The 19,284-nt window shown below is 36.9% G+C and overlaps 1 protein-coding gene across 1 annotated transcript; it reads right to left on the reverse strand.

Moving 5' to 3' along the window:
- Nucleotides 1–795: 795 nt before the first annotated feature.
- On the reverse strand, nucleotides 796–16,007 carry LOC133630227 (myelin-associated neurite-outgrowth inhibitor-like). Its single transcript, XM_062021693.1, has 7 exons — nucleotides 15,873–16,007; nucleotides 10,390–10,481; nucleotides 10,225–10,308; nucleotides 4,700–4,842; nucleotides 4,432–4,630; nucleotides 2,132–2,262; nucleotides 796–2,067 (listed from the first exon to the last, which is right to left on the reverse strand). The coding sequence occupies exons 2-6, from the start codon at nucleotides 10,457–10,459 to the stop codon at nucleotides 2,144–2,146; spliced, it is 615 nt and encodes a 204-aa protein (XP_061877677.1). The 5' UTR covers nucleotides 10,460–10,481; nucleotides 15,873–16,007; the 3' UTR covers nucleotides 796–2,067; nucleotides 2,132–2,143.
- Nucleotides 16,008–19,284: the final 3,277 nt, after the last annotated feature.

Consider the following 19,284-nt stretch of genomic DNA (forward strand, 5'->3'; position numbering starts at 1 on the left):
TTTTTTTTTTTTTTGCATGAACATCTTTCACAGTAGGTGAGTCAGCATTGGGAATTTTATTACTTTTGACTTCCTTTGGATGTGTTCGTTTAGAGATGGGCATTCCACTAAATTGTCTTTTAAACGGTTAATTAATCAGATTTTTTTTTTTAACAAGTATATTTAAAAAAATATAGATGTATACAGCACTATCCAAAAGCCACCATCAGGAATACAGTCAGCCTTCATTTATTAATTGGTTCCGGGCATGACCGCGATAAAAGGACTTCCACAACATAGGAATTATTCATTATAATGTAAATATTTTCATAGTTAGAGCATTAAAAAAAAATTAGGACCTTAAGACAGCTCTCTAAAAATGAAATAATACAATTTCATTACTTATTTCAATATAAGGCTGAGCCAATCAGTGGCCACGATACTCAACAATGTGGTCTCCTCTAGTACTGATATTTTTAGTTGTTTATTTAGCCATTTTTATGTTTAAAAATGCTTCATTTGGGACCCCCCCCCCAAAAAAACAGTAAAATATGCTTTGTGGTAAATGTTACTTTGTAGTTAGCAAATGTGTGTGACTTAAACTGTAATACCTTTATTCAGATCCTCACCGATATGGATCTGCAACCTCCTTTTGGTGCGTGCGCCACCCCTCCGACTATTTTCTTTTACGGCGTCAAAATGATAGCTGTGAAAAAAGGGGATTTAAAACAAGGAAACTTGTGGCGGACTTTTGCATCGTGCTGCATATGGGTCAAAATAACGTTGCAAAGGAGTGGCTGTAGAGCCATGTTGTCATACATGTATATATATATATATATATATATATATATATATATATATATATATATATATATATATATATATATGTCTTAATTAGATTATCCAAAAAAATAGTGCTCGATACCGTGGTAGAGCGTAGTATGTATGTGTGGGAAAAAATCACAAGACTATTTCATCTCTACAGGCCTGTTTCATGAGGGGTTTTCCTCAATCCTCAGGAGATCTCCTGAAATAGTCTTGTGATTTTTTCCCACACATATATATATATATATATATATATATATATTGTACAATACAGGGCAATAGTTTGCACACATGTTTTCTTTATTTTCATGACTATTTACATTGTAGATTGTCACTGAAGGCATCAAAACTATGACACCTGTGAAGTGAAAACCATTTCAGGTGACTACCTCTTGAAGCTCATCCAGAGAATGCCAAGCGTGTGCAAAGCAGTCATCAGAGCAAAGGGTGGCTATTTTGAAGAAACTACAATATTAAACATGTTTTCCAGTTATTTCACCTTTTTTTGTTAACTACATAACTCCACATGCGTTCATTCATAGTTTTGATGCCTTCAGTGACAATCTACAATGTAAATAGTCATGAAAATAAAGAAAACACATTGAAATGAGAATGTGTGTCCAAACTTTTGGCCTGTACTGTATATATATATATATATATATATATATATATATATATATATATATATATGTATATGATCAATGGCTGTAGAGCCACGTTGTCAGAAATAGTGATCAACGGCGCCCCTGCTGGTTGCAGCCAAGTAGTGCAGCTGGTTAGTTCCAATGCCCATCTCTAGCTTATTTCGTAGGATTTTGCATCTATCGCAGCGAGTAGATTGAGATAGCATTACCTTCATATATCTACATATAGAACATGCATTCAACATCGGATGCGCCTCCAAAACGGAAAGGAGAAGAGGGGGGGTGGGGGGGCGGTGAGGAAATAAACTAATCCGCACTCCGTTTTTCACCACGAGCTAGTTGAAGCTAGAGAAACCTGCATAAACAATTGCATGGAGGCCGAGGGCCGGTCAATGTGTGATACGCAGCAGGCTTGTAGGGGAGCAGCGTGGAATGCGACCTAATTCCATCGAGACGTGGGGATGACTACCCCCCCTCCCCCCGTCCAAATGGACCTACATGGTTTGAGATTCACATTATGCTGGAAGAAGACAAACAGGCCGCTGGCAGAGCAGATCCACCACCGCGAGCAAGAAACACTGGAGTGTGAATGCATAACTATAGCGTCTCCCAACCGCGCCTGCAGGGGAAGAACAGAGAGGGTGAGGAAAGTGGGGCGTGTGGGGATGTTGAGGAGTACTCACTGGGCCTGCTGTTCACCACTGCGAGGGCACGTAGCTGTAGCTGTGCGTGCCAGCGGGCCGGTATGTGGGCATGGTGACGGGGTGGGGGGCGAGGGCGGCTGGCGCTGGTGACGGAGTTGACAGCAAAGTTCCTGACAGGCAAAGAAAACATTGACACTCAGTCTCTTGACTTTGCACAAAGCAGCCTATGGATATAAAACACTGTCCTTTCATACTTTTCACATGTGGAGCAATCCATCCACCACGATCAATATGAATAGGCATGAGCCGATATACTGTAGGTGGGCTGCAATCACGTGACCCAGGGGCAAGTGTCCAAACTTTTTGACTTGGGGGCCGCATTGGGCGAATATATTTGGCTGGGGGTCGAAAGTCGACTGCATGTGATTTAATTTATATATATATATATATACACACAGTATATGTGTGTACAGGTATATATAAATAAATATGTCCACATATACACTATCGTTCAAAAGTTTGGGGTCACATTGAAATGTCCTTATTTTGGAAGGAAAAGCACTGTACTTTTCAAAGAAGATAACTTTAAACTAGTCTTAACTTTAAAGAAATACACTCTATACATTGCTAATGTGGTAAATGACTATTCTAGCTGCAAATGTCTGGTTTTTGGTGCAATATCTACATAGGTGTATAGAGGCCCATTTCCAGCAACTATCACTCCAGTGTTCTAATGGTACAATGTGTTTGCTCATTGGCTCAGAAGGCTAATTGATGATTAGAAAACCCTTGTGCAATCATGTTCACACATCTGAAAACAGTTGAGCTCGTTACAGAAGCTACAAAACTGACCTTCCTTTGAGCAGATTGAGTTTCTGGAGCATCACATTTGTGGGGTCAATTAAACGCTCAAAATGGCCAGAAAAAGAGAACTTTCATCTGAAACGCGACAGTCTATTCTTGTTCTTAGAAATGAAGGCTATTCCACAAAATTGTTTGGGTGATCCCAAACTTTTGAACGGTAGTGTATATATATATATATATATATATATATACATAAATATACACACTTAAATATACACAAATGTGTATATATCTATCCATCCATTGTCTACCGCTTGCTGCATACGTGTGTGTGTGTGTGTGTGTAGCTAATATATATATATATATATATATATATATATATATATATATATATATATATATATATATATATATACACATACACAAACAACATGCAACCATCCATTTGCATGCAGCAAGCGGTAGAAAATGGATGGATGGATGTTGCATGTTGTTTGTGTGTGTATATATATATATATATATATATATATATACCGTATTTTTCAGACTATAAGACGCAGTTTTTTTCATGGTTTGGCCGGGGGTGCGACTTATACTCAGGAGCGACTTATGTGTGAAATTATTAACACATTAGCGTAAAATATTAAATAATATTATTTAGCCCATTCACGTAAGAGACTAGACGTATAAGATTTCATGGGATTTAGCGATTAGGAGTGACAGATTGTTTGGTAAACGTATAGCATGTTCTACATGTTATAGTTATTTGAATGACTCTTACCATAATATGTTACGTTAACATACCAGGCACCTTCTCAGTTGGTTATTTATGCCTCATATAACGTACACTTATTCAGCCTGTTGTTCACTATTCTTTATTTATTTTAAATTGCCTTTCAAATGTCTATTCTTGGTGTTGGCTTTTATCAAATACATTTCCCCCAAAAATGCGACTTATACATGTTTTTTTCCTTCTTTATTATGCATTTTCGGCCGGTGCGACTTATACTCCGGAGCGACTTATACTCAGAAAAATACAGTATATATATATATATATACACATATACACACACACACATATATATATACATACATACATATATACATACATACATATATATATATACATATATATATATACATATATATATATATATATACATATATATATATATATATATATATATATATATATATATATATATATATATATATATATATATATATATATATACACACACACACACACACACACACACACACACACACACATTTATTAGGGGTGTAAAAAATAATTGGTACAAATAAACTGGAACTTTAGAGATATGATTACATCGTTTGGCGAGCTATCGATTTATATAAAGATCGTGTCCGGGTGGTAAGTCATGACTGGAGATCAGTTATACAATATGGCCGTTCTAATCTTGCGAGACTTCTATGATGACGTTTAAAGAAAGTCACATCCTCCGTCCACGTCAACAGAGCGACATGGCAGCGAAAGAGTGTAACAATGCGGTATTTTAAATGCCACCTACCAGCTGACATGGCCATAGTGGTGCCGGCAACCATCCCCATGGCAACACCATTGTTGCGGGGAGCGGGAATGGGCGGAGCATACATGGCAGCGGGCATCCCGTTGGGCTGGACCACTGTTGTGTGATGGATCACGTGAGGCGGCGCTGCATACAGCGGCTGTGTGAAGTAAGTACCTTGCTGCTGTGACGGGATCAGCGCCTGCCAGCAAAACAAATACTTTTTTTAATGATCAAAATATGTTTGTTTTTTTAAATAAGTGTCACTGACCTGTGCATAAGGGTTATGTTGGGGGTAGGTGCTCCTGACAGGGTAGACAGCAGCTTGGTATGGGTTGGTGGAGGAGGAGTATGGCGGTACAGTCCCCGTGTTGGGAGAACAGGACATTTTGAAGGGAGTCCCAGGAGCGTAACCTAGATCATACCAGAGAATGATGATACTACACTCCCTGCCTTGATGAATGATCACCATAAAGTTCAAGGCATTTTCCCACCCCAGAAACAAATAGCTACTCTCCAGCTAGCACGTTACACTCCTGTCGCTGGCCGAACAGTCAAAGTCTGAGTCCATCAACGTGCTGTCTTGATAAGTGACCCACGAGATTTCTCAAGTCTGTGCTGAGCAGATTATCACAATTTGCTCACCCAGTTAACGTCGCACTTTAGACCATACTTGCCAACCTTGAGACCTCCGATACCGGGAGGAGGGGGGTGGGGGGGCGTGGTTAAGAGGGGAATATATTTAAGCTAGAATTCACCAACTCAAGTATTTCATATATATATGAAATACTTGACCTTCAGTGAATTCTAGCTATATATATATATATATTTAGTTTATTATACATATAAATAAAAGAAATACTTGAATTTCAGTGTTCTGGAGGCTATCCAGTAGATGGCAGTATTGTCCTGTTTAAGAGTGTCACAACATTGCTGTTTACGGCAGACGAACTGCTTTACGGTAGACTAAACGTGACTGCTGTTGTTGTGTGTTGTTACCGCGCTGGGAGGACGTTAATGAAACTGCCTAACAATAAACCCACATAAGAAACCAAGAACTCGCCCTCGATCATTCTACAGTTATGACGTCATTGGGCAGGCAAGCTAGGGATGATACTCGAAACCGGTTTTCCCGGTTGTTTGATAAGAAAAGAACCGAGTCCTCGGACTCGAATCTCTTTTTGAGAACCGGTACCCGTTATCGAGACCACTATAGTAAAGAAAAAGAGTTGGTTCTTTATTCCAGTGTTTTTCAACCACTGTGCCGCGGCACACTAGTGTACCGTGAGATATTGTATGGTGTGCCGTGGGAGATTATGTAATTTCACCTAATTGTGTTAAAAATATTTTTTGCAAACCAATAATCCGCAAATGTGCCGTTGTTGAGTGTCTGTGCTGTCTAGAGATCTGCAGAGTAACCGTGTAATACTCTTCCATATCAGTAGGTGGCAGCAGGTAGCAAATTGCTTTGTAGATGTCGGGAACATGGTTTGTCGTGATCACAATTTGCAGACAACAGCGGGAGGCAGTGTGCAGGTAAAAAGGTATCTAATGCTTAAATCAAAAATAAATAAAAGGTAAGTGCCGCTAAGGAAAGGCATTGAAGCTTAGGGATGGCAAAACGAAGGGAAAACTGAACTGGCTGCAAAGTAAACAAAAACAGAAATGCTGGACGACCGCAAAGACTTACAGCGTGTGGAGAAGCAGACGGCGTCCACAAAGTACATCCGTACATGACATGACAATCAAGAACAAAATTGGAGCGCAAGACAAGAACTAAAACACTACACACAGGAAAACACCAAAAAACTAAAAATAAGTCACGGCGTGATGTGACAGGTCGTGACAGTACACCTACTTTGAGACAAGAGCTATAGTGATGCATGGTTGGTTATGGTTTGAATTCTTATCCAACAATTGCGAGAACAACTTTTTATTGTCAATATCGGCTGCTGAGTTTCCTTTTTTAATGTTTCCTGCTGGTGGTGTGCCTCGAGATTCTTTCAATGAAAAAAATGTGCCTTGGTCCAGAAAAGGTTGAAAAACACTGCTTTATTCGAACCCCTCGGAACGAATCCCGTCCCGACCAGAAATGCTCCGTGGGACATCACAAGAAATCAGTCATGTAGCTCAGTCATTAGGCGCAGATAGCGAAAGCAGGAAAAAAATGGACGGGAAAAAGTGCTCCAAGGTGTAATAAAGTTCAAAACAAAAGGTATAATCCAATGAATAACTTTACTGAGAGATTTGAGCAGGGTACAAACACATGAAGAACACTTCTACGACCCACCGGAAACATAGCAACCAGGCTAGCAACGCACCTCCTTTACGGCAGCTGTCGCAACGTTCTTATAGCAACCGCAGCACATACATATATGACATGATCTCCCTTTTTCAACTTTTGGTTTTCTTTCCTTGTAAACAAAACAAAATCACACTGTATATGTGTTGTCTGTCTAATTATAAATAATGCAGACGAGGCGTGTTGGCTGAGTTCTTGACGTTTACTTTCACGGGTGACGACATGCAACACTTTTCGGGGCTACCGCGCATGCTCGTCACTCCCGTTGCATGAAGGGTAGGGTAGTTGTTATATTCCCTAGCTCATAACATCTTTCCCCCTATAAAGAAATAATGTTAACTCAATAAAGTGTATTTCTTTTTTTAGCTTTAACTTTTCATTTTTTAGCATTGTAACCACATTTGCAAACAACTTTTCTCTTCATAGAATTTTCTTTCAATAAAGAAATAAAGTGCAAAAATGTCAAAGCATCATAACAAACAGTTATGTCAAATAGCAGCTGAAGTGCACTTTTTGGAGAGCTGTATTATTTTCAGTTTTGTGCCCAAGGGACTGATTTTATTTAACACTATATTATTATTTATACACCTATAGTGATCACAGAGACAGCTTGTTTTTGTGTTACCTTATATATTTGTTTTTCTGAAAAATCCCACTTAATATACTTTGGGTAACAACAGTCAATATTTTTTTTTTTTTTTTTTTTAGTGGGGCAACAGTCAATATTTATTTATTTTTTAGATTAAATTGTTTTCTTTTTTAATAAAAGTGAGCTTTTGTTAAACCAAATATTGTGTTTTTTTTCCATATACAACAACCTATCTGGACTCGATAAGAGAATCGATAAGGAATCGGTTCGATAAGAGGATTCGATAATAGACTCGAACTCGATAATTTCTTATCAAACATCATCCCTAAGGCAAGCTGTTTATATTGTGGGAAAGCGGACGTGAGAACAGGCTGTCCCCACTCAGGTCCGCATTGAGCTGGAGGGGGCGTGGGCTCCAGCTCCGGCTGAATACCGGGAGTTTGTCGGGAGAACATTTCTGCCGGGAGGTTATCGGGAGAGGCGCTGAATACCGGGAGTCTCCCGCTAAAAACGGGAGGGTTGGCAAGTATGCTTTAGACTGGAACATTTCCACAGGCCATTTTTGGCCAAAGACCTAGAAAAAGTTGTATACTAGAGATGTCCGATAACATTGGACTGCCGATATTATCGGCCGATAAATGTTTTAAAACGTAATATCGGAAATTATCGGTATCGGTTTCAAAAAGAAAAATGTATGACTTTTTAAAACGCCGCTGTGTACACGGACGTAGGGAGAAGTACAGAGCGCCAATAAACCTTAAAGGCACTGCCTTTGCGTGCCGGCCCAGTCACATAATATCTACGGCTTTTCACACACGCACTTATGCAAGGCCTACTTGGTCAACAGCCATACAGGTCACACTGAGGGTGCCCGTATAAACAACTTTAACACTGTTACAAATATGCGCCACACTGTGAAACCACACCAAACAAGAATGACAAACACATTTCGGGAGAACATCCGCACCGTAACACAACATAAACACAACGGAACAAATACCCAGAACCCCTTGCAGCAATAACTCTTCCGGGACGCTACAATATATACCAGTACCCCCCTCGACCTCAAAAGGGACAAGCGGTAGAAAATGGATGGAGAATGTGGACATTATCATCACTACTGTCTGATTCCAATTAATGCAAGTCATGAGAATCAGGTAATACACCAACTTATATTCTTGTCTTCATGAAAGAAAGGAATCTGTGTGTTAAACATGCTTGTATTATCATTAAACACCTTTAACTTGTACACAAAACCCCCTCTTTCATAAATAAATAAATTATATATATGAATGAGGTAGATCCCCTCCAATTGTTCAATTGAAAAGTAGCTCGCCTGCAGAAAAAAGTGTGTGCACCCCACTATATACATCCATTCATACATTATTTTACTTTCACGAAAAAAAAACCCTCAATGTGGCATCTGATTTTATTTTGTAGGAGTAGCAGCAACTTCCTTTGTTTTCACTTTATCGAACTGCGCATGCAAGTGACGTGGAGGCCACATTGGGGCCACAATGTGTGCGTTTCCACTGGAGTCTGCTAAAGCTCACATTGTACTTGCACTTGTAAACAGTCAGCTGGGGAAAAAAATCGGATTTCACTGTTGGCGTTAACGCACTTTTTGTGTCTTTCAATTCATTGAAATCGGAAAGGACACGCATTTCCGGAAGTCCGCGCGTCCGAGTAATAAATTAAATTTGTATAATTGTTTCTAAGTTATCACAAAACTTTGTGTTTCAATGAGTTCCCGGCGAGCAGACAAATGCTGTCTTTGATCTTACCAATCAAAAGGCGTGTAAAACTTCACTGTAGGATGGGAAGCGACATGAAGGTGTCTGTTTCTTTGATGTATTGTAAGCCACAGGAAGATTTTGTCTTGACCCGAGATCTACAAAGCGGAGAGGAAGCAGGAGCTGACTCCCCTCCAGGCACCTTTTCTTTGAACTGTTTTGTAACCAAAGGCAACGGCAGTTTACGACCCCCTTTCCTTTAGAAACAGCTTTTGCCATGTAATCAGGGAAAGTCCAAATTAAAGCGGAGGCGTGCGACCTTTCGTCAGAGCGTGGTGGAAGACTGTACAAAGAGTACAGCCCAGATGTTTCTCCTCAATGAGCTAAATTGAATTCTGTCTCTGTTTAATTCCTTGCTTCTTGTCTGTTTAATAGATGTCATCAGCGTTTGAACCTGACAATGCACACGGTTATCATAATTTCATGACCGAAGCAAAAAACTTTTTACACTTTTATACTGAAATAAATACACCTATAACTTATTACATAAAAATAGAGAAACAAATACCGGCAGCGGTAAAGTTTAGATCCATGAAGGAAAGAAGAAAGTGAATGAATGTTTATAACTGAATAAATTTACATAAAAATTAGTTTTCTTTTGTATAATTTTTTTAATAAATTGACGTTTTTGACAACCTTTTCCCAAAACACAATATAAAATGTGAGATATAACAGGATAATGCATACATTTATATTTTGTTTTCAAAACGGTTACAAGAAAGTGGGACCCAAAAAATCGACCCCATTTTGAAAATTCGTAGCGCCAACACTGGATTTTGAAAAATTCGATTTGGGCCACTTTGGCCTGCGGTGTAAACGTAGTCTTGTTGGAGTGAGTGGATGCAAAAACATTTTATTCAGCGAAACTCGGGCTGAAAATCGTTGTCTGTGTCTCGCAGAAGCAAAGGGACATATTATTAGGCACCTTCAGACCCTCTGTCTGAAACCTCATAATCCGGTTCAAAATATAGGAGTAATAATGGACTCAGACTTGACCTTTAACGGCCACATTAAATCAATAACATTTTAAACCCGCCTTGCCTTCCTTAAATTACAAATAAAACTCTCACAAATAATACATCATTTGACATTATTACAATAGGAGACCTTACCACTTGAGAAGGCCGGGTTGGCTCCTGTGTAAACACCCGGTGTGTATGTAGGGGCTGCTGCAGCGTAACCAACTGGGAATCCAGCTGACCAAAACAAATAAAAAATATTAATTCACACTTGCACAGGTTTGTTTTTTTTTACACCACCGATGCACACAAACATGCCTGGATAGCCGAGACCCTTCGGATTGGTGAAGGGGACCCCTGTTGGTGCAGGGCTGTAGACGGGATTCATTATGGCTGTCTGATCCCAAATGCTGCAATGACAGAAACCAGGGAAAATCCTGTCATTTTCCAGAAGTCTCAGGAGAAGAGAATTTATGTATTATTATAGCATATAATAATATATATATACACACACAGGACTGTCTCAGAAAATTTGAATTTTGTGATAAAGTTCTTTATTTTCTGTAATGCAATTAAAAAAACAAAAATGTCATACATTCTGGATTCATTACACATCAACTGAAATATTGCAAGCCTTTTATTACTTTAATATTGCTGATTATGGCATACAGCTTAAGAAAACTCAAAAATCCTATCTCAAAAAATTTGAATATTTCCTCAGACCAGGTAAAAAAAAAAATGTATAACAGCAAAACAAAATCTAACATTTGAAAATGTCAATTAATGCACTCAGTACTTGGTTGGGAATCCTTTTGCACGGATTACTGCATCAATGCGGCGTGGCATGGAGGCAATCAGCCTGTGGCATTGCTGAGGTGTTATGGATGCCCAGGATGCTTCAATAGCGGCCTTTAGCTCATTTGCATTATTGGGTCTGGTGTCTTTCAGCTTCTTCTTCACAATACCCCACGAATTATCTATGGGGTTAAGGTCAGGGCAGTTGGCAGGCCAATCGAGGACAGTAATCCCATGGTCAGTACACCAGTTACTGGTGGTTTTGGCACTGTGGGCAGGTGCCAGATCATGCTTGAAAATGAAATCATCTGGGTTTAATCACGTTAAACCCAGATTCTGATCCAACAAAGGTCTTAACTCATTTTCCTTCTATGCCACATCAATATGGAATGCACTCCCAACAGGTGTAAAAGAAAGTGCATCTCTATACTCCTTCAAAACTGCACTAAAACAACACCTCCAGGCAACTTCAACCTTTGACCAACACCTTCCCCCCTCCACATCCCCGGATTGTAAATAATCAAATGTATTTCTAATGTATATACTTGTTCTTATGCTATCTGAACTCACTATGTTCTCTGCTCGCTGTACATATCCTACCAAGTCAGACCTACACTGTTTCAATGTCCATTTCTCTGATGATGCAATTGTTGATGACTGAAGTGCTGATATCAACCAAACCCTCCTCATCCCACCCCCCAGATTGTAAATAATGTAAATAATTCAATGCATATACTCTGATGATTAACTTGTGTGATGACTGTATTGTGATGATAGTATATATTTGTACCATGAATTGATTTACGTGGACCCCGACTTAACCAAGTTGAAAAACTTATTTGGGTGTTACCATTTAGTGGTCAATTGTACGGAATATGTACTTCACTGTGCAATCTACTAATACAAGTCTCAATCAATCAATCAATCAACCACAGCAGGTGTATGTTTGTGTGTAGACATAGACAGTTTTGAAACTACACTTGTGGATGGAGATCGTTTTAACCCCAAATATGTGTTTTTGAAGCTCCCGTGTTCGTGTGGACATGGCCTAAGTCAGTGGTTCTTAACCTGGGTTCGATCGAACCGTTGGGGTTCGGTGAGTCGGCCTCAGGGGTTCGGCGGAGATCAAAACACACCCGACTCATCGTGTAAATACAAACTTCTCCCTATCGGCGTATTACGGATACGGCAACAGCTGACTGATTTGCATGTGTGTAATTTGTTGTGAGTTTATGCACTGTGTTGGTTTTGTTCTTTGAACAAGGTGATGTTCATGCACGGTTCATTTTATGCACCAGTAATAAAAACATGGTAACACTTTAGTATGGGGAACATATTCACCATTAATTAGTTGCTCATTAACATGCAAATTAGTAACATTTTGGCTCTTAACTAGTCATTATTAAGTACTTATTAATGCCTTATTCGGCATGGCCTTATTTATAACCCTAACCCTCTAACCCTGACCCTAACCAAATAACTCTAAATTAAGATTTTATTACTTAGAATATGTTCCCCTAGTGTCCAAAAAACTCTAAATTGAGTCGTTGTTACTTAGAATATGTTCCCCATACTAAAGTGTTACCAAAAACATAACTTTGTCTTGAATTTGAAAAAAAAAAACATTGTATTTTTCACTAAAGGAGGGTTCGGTGAATGCGCATATGAAACTGGTGGGGTTCGGTACCTCCAACAAGGTTAAAAACCACTGGCCTAAGTGAAACGTCAACGGTGTCGGCAATACCGTCCCCTGTATTCCATTGGTATCGGGGTCGACAGCAATCTTGGCTGTATCGCCTCAACCAAGGAGGACGCGCTGACGTCACGTCCGCCCTCTAGCGGCAGCCGGGACACATTGCACACACTGTGTTGTCTGACTAATTGTAAATAATGCAGACGAGGCGTGTTGGCTGAGTCCTCAACGTTAGAGTTAGAGTTAGAGTTAGAGTTTGAGTTTATTTCGAACATGCAAGCATACAACATGACACATCACAATTTCCAGTTTCTCTTTTACTCACACAGCGTGCTCATAAGGCAAGGCAAGGCAACTTTATTTGTATAGCGCTTTTCATACACAAGGCAGACTCAAAGTGCTTCACAGACAACAAAGTGAAATGAAAGAAAATAAAAGCAAAATTAAAATGCAGACAATAAAAATAAAAACAGTGCAGACATTAAAAGTTAAAAGATTAAAAGATTAAGCAGAAAGCTAAGGTGAACATAAAAGTCTTCAGTCTAGTTTTAAAAGTAGTCAGAGTTGGGTAAAGTCTGACATCTTCAGGAAGTTTATTCCAGCTATTTGTTGCATAGTGACTGAATGATGCTCTCCCTTGATTTGAGTTTACTCTTGGAACCGCTAACAGATTGGTCTCAGAAGATCTTAGTGATCTAGAGGGCTTATATAGTGGGAGCATATCAGTAATATACTTCGGCCCTAGACCATATAGTGATTTATATGTGAGCACATTCTTAGCTGCCGGCATGGCGACATTTACCATGAATTGATTTACGTGGACCCCGACTTAAACAAGTTTAAAAACGTATTCGGGTGTTACCATTTAGTGGTTAATTGTACGGAATATGTACTTCACTGTGCAATCTACTAATACAAGTTTTAATCAATCCATGAAAGAAATCGTCTAAAATTGAATACGTTGGAAAAACTGTTTTTTTAATAAAAATGTGTAAAAAATCAATTTAAAAAAATCCCAGTCCACAAGCATCCTCATTCACAACACGTTGTCTTAGATTTCCATGTTATGATACATGTTCACATTTTTTATTGACTGTATCTAAAAAAGATTCAAATATATTTTTATTTAAATGAAGATATGAAATAATCCTAAATGAAATACAATGACTTGGTTTATATTATTGTATATACTAGGTCATAAAATCATTGTCAGTTGAGTCGGTCCATAGGTTGCCTGTAGGGATTTTTAATGTCCAGCAGATGTCAGTATTTAGTGACACAGTATCGACACAGTTTTGCAATGTGTCGAAACGCTTCATGACGCCTCATCAACCCATCACTAATATATATAGATATACATAGATAGATATAGATAGAGATATATAGATATATATATAGATATACAGAAATATAGAGATATATAGCAGTGTTTCCCATAAACTGCCAAGATACCTGTGGCGGTGGGGGCGTGGCCATGGGCGTGGTCAACATGATTTGCATAATTTACTACAATGATATGATTTTCTCTAAAAAGGCTCAAAAAATGTATACTTACTAATTAATAATAACAGTTTTGTTTTAAACGTCCATCCATTCATCCATTTTACAATATAATTACAACACTTTATGTACATATTTATATACAGATTTGAACAATAAGTTATTCACTGAAATATTTTTATTAATTGTGGTTCTTACAAAAAATATATGTTATAAAATATAAAAGCTAAAATGTCTCTTAAAGCTCTGCCCTTTTAATTAGTGCATACTGAATAATTTAACTTTAGCCTACTACTACAACCATATTATTTACCAGCAACATAAAGTGAAACAGAGGCAGAGGTGTCCTGCCACAGTCAGTAACAAATAAACAGAAAACAGGAGTGGTCAAATACAAATAAGGCAACAAGAGAAGTATCCTACACTTCTCTTTTGTAAAGTAAATCTGAACAGCCTATATGGGCATCTACATCAACTATATGATTTGCCTGAGAAGCTGGACAGGACAACAACAACAACAAATTTATTTTTTTTAAATTTAAAAATAAATAAATATTTTTTTTAATTATTTTTTTATTTGTGGCGGACGTAATTCTTTCGTGGCGGGCCGCCACAAATAAATGAATGTGTGGGAAACACTGTATAGATATAGATATATATATTGGATATATATATATATATATTGGATATATATAGCGCAATTTCCGCGCGCGCGATGATGTTACGTTATCGATGAGAAAATGCATTTTTAGACAATATGATTTGCCTGAGCGGCTAGGAGACACCGTGAGTAGCAAGCGGTACAAAGTGGATAACAAAAGACAGAAAAAAATAATATATATATTTTTTTTATATACTTGGGACTTCCCGCAGGCCTGATTTTGGACGCTGGCGGGCTGGATCTATATTGATGTATAATGTGTACATTGTGTTTTTTATGTTGATTTAATATTTTTTATTATTATTTTTATTTTTTTAAATTTCTTGTGCAGCCCGGTACCAATCGGTCCACAGACCGTTACTGATTTAGTGGTCAATTGTACGGAATATGTACTGAACTGTGCAATCTACTAATAAAAGTTTCAATCAAATTCAATCAATCAAAACACATACCAACCACACTTCACAGGGCTACCGCGCATGCTCGTCACGACTGTTGCATGCTGGGTAGTGTAGTTCTTGTATTCCCCAGCTCATAACATCACACACACGGCTGAAACGGAAGATGGGCGTCCGTCGTACGCAGCTGAAATGTACAAATGTACACTCTGTGCTATTTAAAATGACATTTTATGACTTGATTTTTTTTTTTTGTTTAACGCGGGTAGACATTTTACATCACGTCGACAGACTGAAGACCGTTTCTGAAAAGCGCTATACCAATTAAAATGTATTATTATTGTGTGATTAATATGATAGCAAGTTAATTTCCGTGAAAGATGAGGCGAGATTAAACATGAAACATGATATTATTATTATTATACATCAGATGCAAAGTGTTGCCTTCACGGAGTGGAGGAATGTTGGCGACGGCGCCGCGAAGGTGAAACGACGAACGACGCTTTGTTATCATTAGCTAGCTGGAAACTATTAAGCTTGCTCGACACGCAGCGTGTGAGTTTGCACGGAGTATATTCCAGCAGGTTCAAAGTCGCCATGTTTACAAAAAATAAAATAAAGAAAACAACAACCTCTGGACGTGATGGAGGCCGCAGCCTGGGAGACAGCTGTGTCCTCCCTTGCACCGACACCTTACAACACGGCTGACATCACAACGTCGTCATAAACGTTGCTATTAAGCACAAAAACTCACCGCAAGGTGTTATTGCCTTCCGAAAGTCCGCTTGTCTGCTGAGAAAACGAAGCTAGCTGGTGTGTTTTTTTTTTTTTTTGGCTCCCAGATGCTGAACTCTTTTGAGTGTCGCGCGTCACTTCCGCATCACGTCACGTGACCGCCGACCGAAAAATAAAAGACGAGGCGCTGGAGATCAACTTATTATTTAATTTTTAGTTGAATTTCCTTTTTTTAGTAAGAGGATACAAATGTGTTCTTATTTGTCCTATTAGTTTTTTGGCGGCATAGTAATTTACAAACAGTCGCCATTTTAAATTAATAGTACGGTAGACATCTTTTTTTTTTTTTTCCTTTTTTTTTTTTTTATTGACATCCAGCATCAGACATTCTATCCATTACATCAGTGGTCCCCAACCACCGGTTCGCGGCCCGGTACCGGTCCGTGGACCGATTGGTACCGGGCCGTACAAAAAAAAAAATATATATATTTTTTTTTAAATTAAAAAAAAAAATAAAAAATTAAATCAACATAAAAAACACAATATACACATTATATATCAATATAGATCCGGCCCGCCAGCGTCCAAAATCAGGCCCGCGGGAAGTCCCAAGTATAAAAAAATAAAAATAATTTTTTTGGTCTTTTCTTATCCACTTTGTACCGCTTGCTACTCACGGTGTCTCCTAGCCGCTCAGGCAAATCATATTGTCTGAAAATGCATTTTGTCATCGATAACGTGACATCATCGTGCGCGCGGAAAGTGCGCTATATATATATATATATGTATATATATATATATATATATATATATATATATATATATATATATACATATATATATATATATATATACATATATATATATATATATATATATATGTATATGTATATACATATATATGTATATATATATATATATATATATATATATATATATATATATATATATATATATATATATATATATATATATATATATATATATATATATATATATTCAGCCCGGCCCCCGGCCAAATTGTTTTAACCCAATGCGGCCCCCGAGTCAAAAAGTTTGGGGACCCCTGATATAGATCAATACAGTCTGCAGGGATACAGTCTGTAAGCACACATGATTGTATTTCTTTATGACAAAAAAATAAAATAAAATACCATAACCCCCCGCCCCCCGGTCCGTGGGACAACTTTTCAAGCGTTGACCGGTCCGCAGCTACAAAAAGGTTGGGGACCACTGCATTACATCATATTCACATAAATCATATATCTATTGTCTGCCCCAAATGTCAAAATATTTTTGTTTATATCTCATCCATACCACCCCCCCAAAAAAAGAAAGAAACAACAACAAAAACAAAGTAATATCTACAAATACATTGATTAAATAAACAGACAAAAAATAAAAACAAAAATTTAAAAAAAGGAAATAATACATTAATAATAATAATAATAATCCGAAATAAAATAAAATATAAACAGATACATATATATATATATATATATATATATATATATATATATATATATATATATATATATATATATATATATATATATATATATATATATATATATATATATATATATATATATATATATATATACACACACATACATATCTATTGTCTGCCCCAAATGTCAAAATATTTTTGTTTATATCTCATCCATACCACCCCCCCAAAAAAAGAAAGAAACAACAACAAAAACAAAGTAATATCTACAAATACATTGATTAAATAAACAGAAAAAAAACAAAAATTTAAAAAAAGGAAATAATACATTAATAATAATAATAATAATCCGAAATAAAATAAAATATAAACAGATATATATATATATATATATATATATATATATATATATATATATATATATATATATATATATATATACACACACATACATATCTATTGTCTGCCTCAAATGTCAAAATATTTTTGTTTATATCTCATCCATACCACCCCCCCCCCCAAAAGAAAGAAACAACAACAAAAACAAAGTAATATCTACAAATACATTGATTAAATAAACAGACAAAAAATAAAAACAATAAAAATTAAAAAAAAGGAAATAATAATACATTAATAATAATAATAATCCGAAATAAAATAAAATATAAACAGATACATATATATATATACATACATATAAATATATATATAAATATACATACATATAAATATATATATATATATATACATACATACATACTAGGGCTGTGAATCTTTGGGTGTCCCACGATTCGATTCAATATCGATTCTTGGGGTCACGATTTGATTCAAAATCGATTTTTTTTTCAATTCAACACGATTCTCAATTCAAAAAAGATTTTTTTCCTGATTCAAAAGGATTGTCTATTCATTCAATACATAGATTTCAGCAGGATCTACCCCAGTCTGCTGACATGCAAGCAGAGTAGTAGATTTTTGTAAAAAGCTTTTATAATTGTAAAGGACAATGTTTTATCAACTGATTGCAATAATGTACATTTGTTTTTTCTATTAAATGAACCAAAAATATGACTTATTTTATCTTTGTGAAAATATTGGACACAATGTGTTGTCAAGCTTATGAGATGCGATGCAAGTGTAAGCCACTCTGACACTATTGTTCTTTTTTATTTATGTCTAATGATAATGTCAATGAGGGATTTTTAATCACTGCTATGTTGAAATTGTAACTAATATTGATACTGTTGTTGATAATATTCATTTTTGTTTCATTACTTTTGGTTTGTTCTGTGTCGTGTTTGTGTCTCCTCTCAATTGCAGTTCTGAGTGTTGCTGGGTCGGGTTTGGTTTTGGAATTGGATTGCATTGTTATGGTATTGCTGTGTATTGTTTTGTTGGATTAATTAATAAAAATAAAAAAATAAAAATAAAAAAGAGAATGTATTCTGAATTGCACAACGTGAGAATCGCGATTCGAATTCGAATCGATTTTTTCCCACACCCCTAATACATACATATACACATATAGGGAGTAATCCCTTTTTTTAAAAATTTTTTCAGTACAATCACTAATTCGAAAAATTAAAGGCCTACTGAAATGAAATTATTTTATTCAAACGGGGATAGCAGATCCATTCTATGTGTCATACTTGATCATTTCGCGATATTGCCATATTTTTGCTGAAAGGATTTAGTAGAGAACATCGACGATAAAGTTCTCAACTTTTGGTCGCTGATAAAAAAAGCCTTGCCTATACCGGAAGTAGCGTGACGTCACAGGAGGAAGGACTTCTCACAATTCCCCATTGTTTACAATGCAGCATGAGAGATTCGGACCGACAAAGCGACGATCACCCCATTAATTTGAGCGAGGATGAAAGATTTGTGGATGAGGAACGTTAGAGTGAAGGACTAGAATGCAGTGCAAGATGTATCTTTTTTCGCTCTGACCATAACTTAGGTACAAGCTGGCTCATTGGAT

Source organism: Entelurus aequoreus, linkage group LG15 (assembly GCF_033978785.1).
Source record: "Entelurus aequoreus isolate RoL-2023_Sb linkage group LG15, RoL_Eaeq_v1.1, whole genome shotgun sequence".
In the NCBI taxonomy this organism is placed as follows: Eukaryota; Metazoa; Chordata; class Actinopteri; order Syngnathiformes; family Syngnathidae; genus Entelurus; species Entelurus aequoreus.

Bases quoted from the DNA above. Each gene is read 5' to 3' on its own strand.
- LOC133630227 (XM_062021693.1), bottom strand. From the start codon at position 10,459: ATGAATCCCGTCTACAGCCCTGCACCAACAGGGGTCCCCTTCACCAAT. The intron at 4,631-4,699 runs GTCAGTGACACT...TTTTGCTGGCAG, and splicing joins AACATAACCCTTATGCACAG to GCGCTGATCCCGTCACAGCA. The intron at 2,263-4,431 runs GTAGGTGGCATT...TTTGCCTGTCAG, and splicing joins CACTATGGCCATGTCAGCTG to GAACTTTGCTGTCAACTCCG.